At 41.9% G+C, this 15,348-nt stretch overlaps 1 protein-coding gene across 3 annotated transcripts in view; it reads right to left on the bottom strand.

The window, feature by feature from the left end:
- LOC144597488 (ribosomal protein S6 kinase alpha-5) overlaps positions 1–15,348 on the bottom strand; it is a 167,778-nt gene that overhangs the window by 117,570 nt on the left and 34,860 nt on the right. For 2 of the 3 annotated variants that reach the window (XM_078406942.1, XM_078406944.1), the window contains exons 2-3: positions 10,050–10,121; positions 71–289 (exon numbers count right to left, since the gene is read on the bottom strand). In XM_078406942.1, the coding sequence (XP_078263068.1) occupies positions 71–289; positions 10,050–10,121 (291 nt within the window). Of the gene's footprint in view, positions 1–70; positions 290–7,572; positions 7,611–10,049; positions 10,122–15,348 lie in introns of those variants that run through there. The other variant, XM_078406943.1, reaches the window with a different exon arrangement.

Here is a 15,348-nt window from a genome sequence, read left to right on the forward strand (position 1 = left end):
TTTAAAAATAAGTGAAAGCTATAAGTGAAAACAAGTTTAAAAATAAGTGAAAGCTATTTGTGAATGTTACCTAAAATTAGATGGAGTTTTGTATCTGTCTGGAAGGCATAGTGTAACGTGACAAGGAACGGTGACTGTCGAATATGTTCCAACACTTGACGCTCTGTCCTGGTGTGTTCTGCAGTCTTTGCTTTTTGAACTATTGTTGCCTTTTTCAGAACCTTCATGGCAAAAAGCTGTCCGGTGTCATGGCCGCTGATTTTTCTCACGAGAAATACTTTTCCATAAGCTGGAAACAGAATAAAAGGCATCAAGGTTAAGAACATGCAATTAATTCATACAGTCTGATGCAAAAGCAATATAAATGCGCACATATAAATGCGCACATTACCTCGTGAACAATAATAAAAATTCCCTCAGGTAATGTAGTCTGTTAAAACAAAACGGTAGGAATTTCATGAATTTAAAACTCTTTTTAAAATAAAACGTTGCAGCTGGTTTCAGCCACTCTTCGACAGGAATAGTTCCAAATCAATGGAAGGGTCATCTCCAAGATTTCCATGGCTAAGTTTCTTCCTTGGGTTACTGTGTGTTCCTTGTGTTATTTTGATAAATGTTATTTTTCCAGAAAGGAATTTTTACTCCTCATCTATATGTAGACACAAAATACTGGAGTAACTCAGCAGGTCAGGCAGCATCTCTGGAGAGAAGGAATGGGTGATGTTTGGGGTCGAGACCCTTCTTCAGACTGATGTCAGGGGAGGGGGCAGGACAAAGATAGTATGTAGTCGGAGACAAGAAGACTAGTGGGAAAACTGGGAAGGGGGAGGGGATAGAGGGAAAGCAGGGACTATCTGAAGTTAGAGAAGTCACACCAGAGAAAACCTCTGTGGTGACAGGGAGAACATGCAAACTCCATGCAGGCAGCAGCCCAAGGTCAGCGTCGTCATCATAGAGCCATGGAGTCAAACAGCATGGAAACAGGCCCATTGGGCCAACTCGTCCATGCCGATAAGATGCCCCATCTTAGCCAGTTCCATTTGCCCGTGCTTGACCCATATCCCTCTCAACCTTTCCTATCCATGTACCTGTGCAAATGGCTTATCAATGTTGTGCCATTTACCTCAGGTTTCTGGAGCTGTACACAGCTAAACACGGTGTCTTGCACTGTTTTACTTTTTCTATTTGAGCCAGCATGACTGAAGTAGAATTAAAAAGCAAATTAACCCAGAAAAACCGGAAAAGCAATCCCAGAAAGGCAAAAACAAGAGTAGAACTAGTTCACCAAGAACGGCCAGCTCTAAATTACACCCCGCAAATCACACTGGAGTACAGATTGAAATGGTTTATTAATAATAGATGCATTTATAATGTAGTGTTGTGAGCGAATTCAGCCTCACTTGAGTCTTGGATTTAGATTTAGATTTTAGATTTAGAGATACAGCGCAGAAACAGGTCCTTCGGCCCACTGGGTCCTCGCCGCCCAGCGATCCCCACACATTAACACTATCCTACACCCACTAGGGACAATTTTTTACATTTGCCCAGCCAATTAACCTACAAACATTTGTGAAGAGCAAGAAGAAATTATTCTACATACAACTGCTAATTAGTGGAGAACGCAAGCATTTTGTTTGGTCTTTGCTTAAACAGATTGAGAACACGAAGAGAGAATAGTTTTGATGAGGTACTAAAGAAGGAATTTACATTTCTGCTGTGAAAGTATTTTGCTGAGAAGGATAAACAACAGCTGTGGATGAGGAAGCAACAAGGTTGTAGGAATGTTGTCTTTTTAAAAGCTTCACTCTGAGCCGAGCCAAAGAAAGGATAATGGGTTAAATATCATGACGCTAAACAGAGCTCAGCTCTGAAGCAGTGAGAATAACTTGCATTTACAAGTTCAACACAGCAAGATATCCCAAGGCATTTTGCAGGGTTGTCACCTTGTTGTCAAAGCTGAAATAACTTCAGTCATTTGTGTTCATTTCTTCCTGGGACATAACACCAACTTCAACTGTCAACAGATGTTGTGGCGATCAGTGAAACATGGTTGCAGGAGGGTTGCGATTGGCAATTAAATATTCCAGGATTTCATTGTTTCAGATGTGATAGAATCGGAGGGGCAAGAGGTGGGGGTGTTGCATTGCTTGTCAGGGAGGATATCACAGCAGTGCTTTGGCAGGACAGACTAGAAGGCTCGATTAGGGAGGCAGTTTGGGTGGAACTCAGAAATGAGAAAGGTTTAGCAACACTTATAGGGGTGTATTATAGACCGCCAAATAGGGAACGAGAATTGGAAGAGCAAATATGTAAGGAGATAGCAGATATTAGTAGTAAGCACAGAGTGGTGATTGTGGGTGATTTCAATTTTCCGTATATAGACTGGGAATCGCATTCTGTTAAAGGGCTGGATGGTTTGGAGTTTGTAAAATGTGTGCAGGATAGTTTTTTGCAGCAATACGTAGAGGTACCTACCAGAGAAGGGGCAGTGTTGGACCTCCTGTTAGGAAATGAGATGGGTCAGGTGACGGAGGTATGTGTTGAGGAGCACTTTGGGTCTAGTGATCACAATGCCATTAGTTTTAATATCATTATGGAGAAGGTCAAATCTGGACCAAGGGTTGAGATTTTGGATTGGAGAAAGGCTAATTTTGAGGAGATGAGAAAGGATTTAAAAGGAGTGAAATGGAAATTTTTGTTTTATGAAAAGGATATAATAGAGAAATGGAGGATATTTAAAGGTGAAATTTTGAGAGTACAGAGTCTTTATGTCCCTGTTCGGTGGAAAGGAAAGAATAATAATTTGAAAGAGCCGTGGTTTTCCAGGGAAATTGGACACTTGGTTCGGAAAAAGAGGGAGATATACAATAAATATAAGCGGCAGGGAGTAAATGAGGTTCTTGAGGAATATAAAGAATGTAAAAGGAATCTTAAGAAGGAAATTAGAAAAGCGAAAAAAAGATATGAGGCTGCTTTGGCAAGTAATGTAAAAGTAAACCCCAAGGGGTTCTACAGATATGTCAATAGCAAAAGGATAGTGAGGGATAAAATTGGTCCATTAGAGAGTCAGAGTGGTCAGCTATGTGCTGAGCCGGAAGAAATGGGGGAGATATTAAACAATTTCTTTTCTTCGGTATTTACCGAGGAGAAGGATATTGAATTATGTGAGGTAAGCGAAACAAGTAGAGTAGTGATGGAAATTAGGAGGATTAAAGAAGAGGAGGTACGGACACTTTTGAAAAATATAAAAGTGGATAAGTCTCCAGGTCCTGATAGGATATTCCCTAGGACATTGAGGGAAGTTAGTGCAGAAATAGCAGGGGCTATGACGGAAATATTTCAAACGTCATTAGAAACGGGGATGGTGCCGGAAGATTGGCGCATTGCGCATGTTGTGCCCTTGTTTAAAAAAGGTTCTAAAAGTAAACCTAGCAATTATAGACCTATTAGTTTGACGTCTGTGGTGGGAAAATTAATGGAAAAGATACTTAGGGACAATATATATAATTATTTGGATAATCAAGGCCTGATTAGAAACAGTCAACATGGATTTGTGCCTGGAAGGTCATGTTTGACTGATCTTCTTGAATTTTTTGAAGAGGTTACCAGGGAAATTGATAAGGGTAAGGCTGTGGATGTTGTCTATATGGACTTCAGTAAGGCATTTGACAAGGTTCCACATGGAAGGTTGATTAAGAAGGTTAAATCGTTGGGTATTAATAGTGAGGTTGCAAGATGGATTCAACAATGGCTGAATGGGAGATACCAGAGGGTAACGGTTGACAATTGTATGTCAGGTTGGAGGCCAGTGTCTAGTGGAGTACCCCAAGGATCTGTGTTGGGTCCACTGTTGTTTGTCATTTACATTAATGATCTGGATGATGGTGTGGCAAATTGGATTAGTAAATATGCAGATGATACTAAGATAGGTGGAGTAGTTGATAGTGAGGTAGATTTTCAAAGTCTACAGAGAGACTTGGGCCTTTTGGAAGGGTGGGCTGAAAGATGGCAGATGGAGTTTAATGCTGATAAGTGTGAGGTGCTGCATTTTGGTAGGACAAATCAAAATAGGACGTACAGGGTAAATGGTAGGCAATTGAGGAATGCAGTGGAACAGAGGGATCTTGGAATAACTGTGCATTGTTCCCTGAAGGTGGAATCTCATGTGGATAGGGTGGTGAAGAAGGCGTTTGGAATGCTTGCCTTTATAAATCAGAGCATCGAGTATAGAAGTTGGGATGTAATGTTAAAATTGTACAGGGCATTGGTGAGGCCGAATCTGGAGTATGGTGTGCAGTTCTGGTCGCCAAATTATAGGAAGGATGTCGACAAAATGGAGAGGGTACAGAGGAGATTTACGAGAATGTTGCCTGGGTTTCAGCACTTAGGCTACAGAGAGAGGTTGAACAGGTTGGGTCTTTATTCTTTGGAGCGTAGAAGGTTGAGGGGGGACTTGATAGAGGTTTTTTAAATTTTGAGAGGGACGGACAGAGTTGACGTGGGTAGGCTTTTCCCTTTGAGAGTGGGGAAGATTCCAACAAGGGGACATAGCTTCAGAATTGAGGGACAAAGGTTTAGGGGTAACATGAGGGGGAACTTCTTTACTCAGAGGGTGGTGGCTGTATGGAATGGGCTTCCGATGGAAGTGGTGGAGGCTGGCTCGATTTTATTATTTAAGAGTAAATTGGATAGGTATATGGATAGGATGGGATTAGAGGGTTATGGTCTGAGTGCAGGTAGATGAGACTAGGTCAAGGAGAATGGTCGGCGTGGACTGGTAGGGCCGGACAGGCCTGTTTCCATGCTGTAGTTGTTATATGTTATATGTTATATGTGGAGCTCTTTGTAACAATGAATTTTTGTATAGACAAGTAGTTTGCTTTACTCAAACTGTAAACAACGCACAAATTTGGAAAGGCCTAAAGAAGAAGATGAAGCTCGACAACCTTGCCCCTCCGCTACTTTTTTCTATTTTGCAAAGCTTGATTTAGTAATTTGAGACTATTTACAAGGCAGTTCCCAATTACTCCCACGTAACTGTCACAGGAACCTGTAGAATTGTATTTAAGGTGCATATTGAAACAATTGTTCGATGTCCTATGAGTGAAATTGTCCAAAGACCAGCCCCTATGATAGCTAGGACCTCATAATGTACCAGCCGCCATTTGATTGTTTTTTGTTTATAAGTTGTCTATGTGTATTGTGTTTACAGGCCTGTAATGCTGCTGCTAGTACGTATGACAATGAAACAATCTTGGCTCTTGTCTCTCCTGACCCTTGTCGCAAGGGCTGAAGATGATTACAAATATTTAGCTCAGCCTCTTGTCTTTGGCACTCATTGAGGACAGGTATGTTCTTGCAGTCCTCTTCTAATTTAGCCATTGATACAAGATATAGCAAAGCTTTCAGCAGATCTGCTCACTGTGAGATTTCTTTGCTCCATCAACAGCAGGCAGATTTTAGCATTTAGCACACAAGCAATACTGTCGTGCATTTGCCAGAGATGTGTTTTAAGTGCACCTGGTGCTGTTTCTGACATGTTTCTTTATACTCATTGTACTAGTCAATTCCCTGGCTTGATAGCAAGGTCAGAGTGAGATATATCCCGTCGGAAGATTATAGATTGAGCCAGCAAATGAGCATGTGCAGGTGACCTGCATGTCCTCGTAGATAATGAGTTTTAAGCTGTTACATCCTCACTAAATCTATCCCTATTAGCACGATGGTGCTAATGAAAACATGAAAGCCAACTTTTTTCTTGTGTGAAGGTCCATGTCAAGTTCAATGCAATGGTTACCGTTATAAAACTGGCTAATATGAAATATTTATCAAGTCAGAATGTCATACAGCTCGGAAACAAGCCCAACTTGTCCATGCCGACCAAGACACTCATCCAAGATAGTCCCATTTATCCATGCCTGGCCCAGATACCTCTAAACCTTTTCAATCCGCATACCTGTTCCAATGTCTTTTAAGTTGCTCTTCTACTTGGCACAACAACTTCCTCTGGCAACTCTCCCCATTTACCCACCACCATCTTCGTGAAAAAGTCACCCCTCAGGTTCCTATTAAATCTTTCCCCTCTCACCTTAAACCTATGCCCTCTAGTTCTTGATTATCCTACCCTGGGAAAATGGCCCTGTGCATTCACCTTATCTATTCCTCTCATGACAATGTTCACCTCTGCAAGATTACCCCTCTGCTTCCTGTGCTCCAAGGAATAAAGTCCTACCCTGCCCAAACTCTCCCCATAGCCCAGGCCCTCAAGTCCTAGCAACAGCCTCGTAAATCTTTTCTGCACTCTTTCTAGCTTAACGGCATCTTTCCTTTAGCAGGGCGACCAAAACTAAATACAATATTCTAACTACGGCCACACCAACGTCTTGTGCAGCTATTACATAACCTCCCAACTTCGTACCACCATTAATGTTCCCAACTTGCCTAGTCAATAGACAATAGGTGCAGGAGTAGGCCATTCAGCCCTTCGAGCCAGCACCGCCATTCAATGTGATCATGGCTGATCATTCTCAATCAGTACCCCGTTCCTGCCTTCTCCCCATACCCCCTGACTCCGCTATCCTTAAGAGCTCTATCTAGCTCTCTCTTGAATGCATTCAGAGAATTGGCCTCCACTGCCTTCATGTCTTCCTCCGCAGTAAAGAGAGAAACACTCTTTGAGGAACTCGCCCTTCTCTTTCGGCACCACATATAGATGAGTACTTTAGTTTCTATGAGGCCCTTTTCCCTCACTAGTTACCCTATTTCCCTTAACATACATAAAATCTCTTTGGATTCTGCTTATTCTTATCTGCCAGAGCTACCTAATTACAGCTTTTTGCCTGCTGATTTCCTTCTTAATTATGTTCCTTACTTCGTATAACCCTCCAGGGACATATTTGATCCCCGCTGCCTATAGCTCAATTTCTCTCGTCGTTCAGAGTTCCTTACGCCCACCTGCCTTGCCTTAACTCCACCAGGACATGCATATCTTGAACTCCAACTATCACGCGTTTAAAAGCATCCCATTTACCAGATGTCCTTTTGCCCGCAATCAACATATTACAATTAAGTTTTTCAAGTTCCTGTCTAATACCTTCAAAATGGCTCATGTCCCAATTTAGAACGTTCATTTGTGCACCAGCGCTGTCCTCATCGATAAGTATTTTAAAGTGAATAGAACATGGTCACTGGTCCCAAAAGGCTTGCCCTCCGACACTTCAGTCACGTGCCCTGCCCAAGAGTATGTCAAGTGTTGCCCTCTCCTTAATAAGCCCACTTTGCCCAAGGAAACTTTTCCTAAACACAAATTTGACCCCATCTAAGGCCTTGGTACTACGGCAGACCCAGCTTATATTGGGAAAGTTGAAATCCCTTATGTAACCCTATTAGTCTTACAGCTGTCTGCAATCTCCCAACAAATGTATTCCTCTAATTCCCAAAAGGAAACTACTCAAAAAAGGAACTTAAAAAAAAAATATCAAAAAAAGGTTATCTGAAAATGTCTATCAAAGTTAGAGTGGGATGGAGAATAAAAGTGCAGCATCTGGAAGCACAGAGACTGAATGCGGTTACCTCATAAAACTGTCACAATAATGGTCTTCAGTCTCCTACACTGTTCCAACAACATTCAATGTCAAGGGATAGGACCTCAGCTTCCAACTTGGCCTGCAAATGGCTGCAAGATAATCAGCAATGGCAAAATTGGGACTTTTTTCCTTTTGTGATTTCATATAATTATTCTGCTTTGCCTATTTACGTCCCCCAGACCTACCATATGTTATTCACTGCAGGTCTCCCTGGTTAACAAAGAGGTTAAATTCCTAAAGAATTCTTCGTTATGCAAAAAATCATACTGCAGGCGCTACACCACATCACTAACGTTCACAGGGGGATTCCCATTGCCATGGATATTTATTACAAGCTACTCAATCTCCTCTCAGTAAGGTTGTAGCAAAGCAACACCAAATCACACTTGTTTTGACGAGTGAAACGTACAAACTGAATCTTTTATGTCATTTATCTAAATGCTCACTGTTGCTACACAAATAAAACTGCTGGAATCTGAAACAAAACCAGAAATGCTGGAATAACTTTGTCAATCAACCAGCATCTGTGGGAAGAGAACCGGTTTCTGGTTAGGACCCCTGCCTCAGATCTAGAGGAAGAGTGGAGGGTTTTAAGTCAGAGGGGGAAAGTTTAAAGGAGATGTGTTGTGGAAAGTCTTGTTTTTTTAAACACATAAACAGTGGTAGGTGCTTGGAATGGGCTGCAAGGGGTGGTGTTGGAAGCAGATACGATAACGGCATTTAAGAGCCTTTAAATGGACAAGTAGATATACTGGGAATGGAGGTATATGTGTCAAATGCAGCCAGAACAGAATAGTTTAACAGCATCATGTTCGACACTGACATTGTGGGCCGATGGTTCTATTTCTATGCTGTACTGTTCCATATTCTACATGTTAAAAGTTTTCAAAGCAATGCTGGGGGAAGGAATGAAATTCAAGGCAAAAGATTACAGAGAGATAGGTTAAGACAGATCAAGTGATAAGGAGCATGAGTGCGAGGCATTTAAAAAAAAAATAGAGTAAGAAATGGACGCTATGATAATAGGAAAACAATGAGAGAGCTGTCTGCCAAAGGTTGGAGAATTCACAGTCCATTCCTGAAGGCTGCAAAATGACTACAGAAGATGTGGTTCTTCTAGTTTACATTGGGCTTCACAATGGCAGAGGAGGCCGCAGTTAGATCGGTTTAAGCGGAAGTGGGACTGAGAAATACAGTGGTATACAATAGGAAGGTCAGAATCATAACTGCAGACTGAGTGCAAATAAGTTATCTAACTGGTTTTCGGTTTTTGTAAATGAGAACACATTGTGAACAGAGAAAGCAGTGTACTAATTTGGGATTGCAAATGAATTGTTGCTTGATCTGGAATGACTGTTTGGGTCCCAGGGAAGAGTCGGATGGACAGGTGCTGTCCGATATAAATCGGACAGGTAGGGGATATAAGAAAATAACTGCAGATGCTGGGACAAATCGAAGGTATTTATTCACAAAATGCTGGAGTAACTCAGCAGGTCAGGCAGCATCTCGGGAGAGAAGGAATGGGCGACGTTTCGGGTTCCGAAACGTCGCCCCATTCCTTTTCTCCCGAGATGCTGCCTGACCTGCTGAGTTACTCCAGCATTTTGTGAATAAATACCTTGGACAGATAGAGGAGATCAGTTTAACTTGACATCATGTTGGCACGGCCGTGGTGGGGCCGATTGTACTATTCAGGTGCTGTACTGTTCTATGTGCTTTGTGCTAATGCGCCTGAACCATTGCTCATCTTTACCGAGACATTTCCAAACTAATCAACTCCTGTCCACCACTCAAAACACATCTTCCAACGCAGTAAATCATTCCAATAACTTCATGTTTTAACATTGTCTGTATTCACAGACATCTGGAAGACTGGAATGGCAATTAATTGCACTCACACAAATAGACTGTTGACATATTCAATTTCCCTTACTAAAACTCCAGGTACTGGGTATACTAATGGCTTCAGTGCTACAAGGTGGCTCCTTATTCCCTCTTCCTTGCCTCAAATTATTCAACTTCTTGCAGCAAGTTACAGGATCAAAGAGTTAAAACTGAAGCAAATCTATATCTAGAAAATGACGAGAGAAAAACAAGGACATGGGTTGTAAATGCATCATACATTTTAGTGACCAATTCCTTGTGTGAATTTCGTTCCAATACAAGATCATTCTTCATATGTTACAAAGAATTAAAATACTAATACCAGTATAGAACACATTCAAATCTAAAATATCCCTTCATACTTTACAAATAAAGGATTGTTTGAATTTCAGTCATTTTATTTTGCATTTTACCTTCAAACCACTGATCAGTTTGGAGTTTCTTGCATTCCCATACTAGTTTTTGTTTGAATAAACGCAAGTAAAATATTTCAAGACCCTCTGCAACAAAGTTAATTCCTGCTACTAAAATTCTAATCACTGCTGTATAAAGTTGATGAAATTCAAATTATTCACTCACCTCCAGTTCCAAGGACCTTTAATAGCTCAAAGTTTTCAATCCCAACTTTTTCTGCATGGCCTGTTAAATTAGCTGTAAAATAAAACAACAGATTAGCCACAAATCAATATATGAAAATGGACTTTCACACTATCATTTTTAAAATAACTGAGATCCTCTGACAGTCCACAGACTAGCTCAGATGGTGGTGGGTGTATGGAACGAGCTGTCCGAGGAGGTAGTTGAGGAGGGTACAATAACATTGTTAACAAACACTTGGACAGGTACATGAAAAGCAGGATATGGGTCAAACACTGGCAAAGGGGGACACCTAGAAATGTAAATGCTGGTTTATAAAACAAACGACAGTGCAGGGATAACTCTGACGAAGGGTCCTGATCCAAAGACCTAAAACGCCACTACTAGACGGGCGTGGACCCGTTGGGTGCAAATCTCTCCTGCGGGCCCGGCAACCCTCCGTGCAAACCCCCACACACCTACTCCATCGCGCGGACCTTCTCCCTTTGTGACGTCGAAAACGCAGCTCGGCAGCGATAGCCATCTTGTTTGACCCTCTGCCGCCACGCTGCACCACGGGAGGAAGGCCAGGCGTTGAGAATACTGGGATAGGTGCAACTCGTCGGCTCAGCATCCTCCCCCCCCCCCCCCCCCCCCCAATTGGCTGCCACTCCCGTCACTCTGGCGGGTCCTGCCCTCAGCAGCCATTATGGGCCCCTCCCTCATTGGCTGCCACTCCTGTCACGCGGGCGGGTCCCATTGTGACGTCGAACGCTGAAGACGGCCAGCATAGGTTTAAAAGGTAAAGTCTACAACTTTAAAAATATAAGACCAACTTGAATGAAACTTGCATTAAGGTGACTCCAGGACAATGGTGAGTATGGTGGGCTTAAAATTGTTGCGCTATCGTGTGACGTGGGCACAAAGATAAGGCAGAATCAAACAAACAAACAGACAGAGCGTTTTAGTAATATATAGATACATAGATGTAATCACACTCCAGTGGAAGAACACAATTTGGAATCCATAGCCTGAAGAGAAAATCATTCGCATAGCAAAATAGATTCATAAATTACATTGGATAGTTCTCCAAAACTTAATAATCCAATGGCTGGCCAAGCAGAAATAGCTTAAACTGAACATCTAGCATGTTTATTTTATCAACCTTAATCATATTGTCAGACTATAGTCTTCAGCACCCAAAGATTAAAATAGCAAACGATAAATACAGAGATAAAAGCACCACTGAAACTTCCTTCTCCTGGTCCTCAGTGAACCTGACTGTTGCTCGCAGATAAAAAATATGACAGATCTGCCTGTAAGAACCTTTAAGGGAAAAGAACCTCAAAGCACTCACTGTAAACTTTACAGTAACAGGAGTTCCCAACCATTTTTGTCCTGTTTACCCCTGGCAATTTTACGAAAGTAAATTTACCCCCAACCTGTTTTGATCAGTAATTTGATTTTACACTTCTGCCATAATAAAGGAACCGTCAAAGGGGAAATTTTAAAATACTGTTTTTAACATTATTATTTTGTTCAAATAACAATAATGGTAGGCAAAATTTACCCCAAATACCTATACGTCTTTGGAGTGTGGGAGGAAACCGAAGTTCTTGGAGGAAACCGAAGTTCTTGGAGAAAACCCACGCAGGCCATGGGGAGAACGTACAAACTCTGTACAGACGGTGCCCGTAGTCAGGATCGAATCCGAGTCACCGGCGCTGCATTCACTGTAAGGCAGCAACTCTACCACTGCGCCACCGTGCCAACCGTCCCGTATTAGCCGGGACATCCCGTATTTTGGGCTAAATTAGTTTGTCCCGTACGGGACCGCCCTTGTCCCGTATTAGTAGGATTGCCAACTTCCTCACTCCCAAATAAGGATAAAGGGTGACGTCACGTTGTCCCGTATTTGGGAGTGAGGAAGTTGGCAACCCTACAAGGTATCTTGTTGCAATCCCAAAGGCACCATCCAGGAAGAAGCGGGCAATTTGAATGACACACCTTCCACTATCATAAGCATTCACTCCCTCTATCACTGCACATTTTGACTGTGGTGTGCGGCATCTGCAAAATATATTGAATAGACTCATCGAGGATTCTTCAACATCACTTCTCAAACCTGCCACTGAGAATATAAGGTCTACAGAGTCATTCTCACCTGCAAGTACCCGAAGTTGAGATGGTGCAGCATGTAGAGCGAGCAACTCAGCCCAACTCAGCAACCCAGTAGTGCTGCCTGTGTGGAGTTTGTTTGATCTTTGTGATCAGAAGAGTTTGGTTGCAAAAACAAAGTGGCATAAATCCACCTGAAGATATGCATCTTATAATACCTCTACATTTCCTGAATTTGCTGGTCAATTAATAGAGTGATACAGTGTGGAAACAGGCCCTTCAGCCCAACCTGCTCACACCGACCAACATGTCCCAGCTACACTAGTCCAACCTGCCTGCGCTTGGTCCATAACTCTCCAAATCTGTCCTATCCATGTACCTGTCTAACTGTTTCTTAAACGTTGGGATAGTCCCAGCCTCAACTACCTCATCTGGCAGCTTGTTTCTTACACCCTCCACCCTTTGTGTAAAAAGGTTACCCCTCAGATTTCCATTAAATCTTTTCCCCTTCACCTTGAATCTATGTCCTCTGGTCCTCAATTCCCCTACTCCCCTGACACAGTCATTACTTTACTCAGATTTAGTCTCTTATCATTTAAAAGATCAGGAAGATGCATTTTAATACCACAGCTGCAGCCCATGTAACTACTTTAATAACAACATGTTGACTTAAGAATTTTCACCTCTACTGCATTGTTGGACATTCAATTGCATTAGTACTATAACTATTTATATGGTTATAAATTCAATTACTTCAATCCCTCCTTTTGCTTGGGGTTTGTTGATTGACTCACTATGTACACCGATCAGCCAAAACATTATGACCACTGACAGGCGAAGTGAATAACATTGATTATCTTGTTACAATGGCACTTGTCAAGGGGTGGGATATATTAGGCAACAAGTGAACAGTCAGTTCTTGAAGTTGATGTGTTGGATGCAGGAGAAATGGGCAGGAGTAAAGACCTGAGCGACTTTGACAAGGGCCAAATGGTTATGGCCAGACGACTGGGTCAGAGCATCTCTGAAATGGCAAGGCTTGTGGGGTGCTCCCAGTCAGCAGTGGTGAGTACCTACCGACAGTGGTCCGAGGAGGGACAAACCACAAACCGGCGACAGGGTGTTGGGCGCCCAAGGCTCATCGATGCACGAGGGCAACGAAGGCTATCCTGTCTGGTCCGAACTGACAGAAGGTCTACTGTGGTACAAGTCACAGAAAATTTTAATGGTGGTCACAGGAGGAATGTGTCACAATACACAGTGCATCGCACCCTGCTGCGTATGGGGCTGCACACGGAGGACCAACAGCATATTAAGCAGGTGGTCATAATGTTTTGGCTCATCTGGTCATAATGTTTTGGCTGATCGGTGTATAGTGATGTATATATTGTTTCAGATCCATAGATTTAAGTTTACCCCTGAAGTACAAACATAATCAGTTCTCTCTGCTTATTTGGAGATCTAGTCTCCCAGACTGCTGGCAAAGGAACTCGCAAGCTGTCAAAGTTGATTTAACATCTAGGAGAAGTAAATTGGAAATGTAGATGATTTATATTCGTGTACACCAATAGAACCAAGCTATTAACTATTCTTTTGTTAGTAGGAAGATTGGTTCATTAGCAAACCACTAAGCTAGTTCCACAGGTAGTGTAGGAAAATAACTGCAGATGTTGGTACAAATCGAAGGTATCACAAAATGCTGGAGTAACTCAGCAGGTCAGACAGCATCTCAGGAGATGCACATATTGTACTTTGCTTGCGGAATTGATCTGGTTGGTTATTATTTTGATGTTTGTGGGATCTTTTATATGGATATTTGCTGCTACAATTCCCATAGTATAATGATGATTAGATTTTTTAAAATACCAAGTTAGCTGGTAAATGTATTGGGACGTGCACAGGTTTTAAATTTTCTAAATGGAGAGAGAATCCAGAAATCGGAGGTGCAAAGGGACCCGAAACGTCGCCCACTCCTTCTCTCCCGAGATGCTGCCTGACCTGCTGCGTTACTCCAACATTTTGTGAATAAATACCTTCGATATTATTTCTTATACGCTCTGTATATGCAGTATTTTCTACTTTTGTAACCACATTTCTTTTTATTATGGGATGTCATCAAAACATGACGAGAACCAGCAGCCCTGCTCTTCATCAAATATATCGTGGCCAATTAATAGCCACCCAAGAGGTTTATGAAGTGCAAAGATAAAAATCAAAAAGTGCACTCTTGTACATTTAGGAACTAATTGCTTTGTTGTCAATCTAAGTGGGAGATGTTTTACACAATGTTCTGCATGATTCATTGTCATACTCAGCTAGATAAGCACATGTACATACAGAAATATAAATGTACTTCTCCATTATCACTTATGAAATATAGATTCTGGCTTCCCTGTGTTGTGACACAAGTTTCTGCTAAGCAGAGGCAAAAGTAGGATGATTCAGGGCCAAGGTGGATAAACTGCCAGAGTTGCTATTCAAGATTGATTTAACAGCTTTACAATACCTGTTTATAATTATGGACCTGGGCTGTCCAGCCCAAGCCCAGTTGTTAAATAGAGCCATGTACATAAGCACAATTACAGATCCTCCCCAGGTTACAGCATAGTTTCATTCCTGAGAACAGTTTGCAACCCGAACCTGCAAATCCACCCCACCCGCCTCCCAAAAGCTCATCCATACCAGCAGTGTACATAAGTGGCAGAGAATTTGCAGGAAGAATCTGCAGGCTCAGTACTGAGAGAGGACTATCAGAGAAATATCAGTTCAAGCCAGTCCCTGGGAAAGAAGAGAGGAACCCCTTAAGTCCATTCAATAACCTGCTTCTCCCCATGACTACAAAAACTAACCAACATCTGAAGTAATGCTGGATTGAACGGATGGACATAGTTGGGCATATTCAATCACAATCACTGCTAGAAAGTTGTGTAAAATCAATTCAAAGGGTACTTTCACAGATGAGAGGATATTAAAATAACTAGTGGATGGATATTAGTCATCAAATTTCATAAGCGCAGCTGAAAGAATTTAAAGCAAGATCTTTGTCACAGTACATTAAATCACAAAAAATATTCCTACTTCCACAATTTTATAATTATCATCATCATATCATATATATACAGCTGGAAACAGGCCTTTTCGGCCCACCAAGTCCGTGCCGCCCAACGATCCCCGTACATTAACA

This window comes from Rhinoraja longicauda, chromosome 10, assembly GCF_053455715.1.
Source record: "Rhinoraja longicauda isolate Sanriku21f chromosome 10, sRhiLon1.1, whole genome shotgun sequence".
Taxonomy (NCBI): Eukaryota; Metazoa; Chordata; class Chondrichthyes; order Rajiformes; family Arhynchobatidae; genus Rhinoraja; species Rhinoraja longicauda.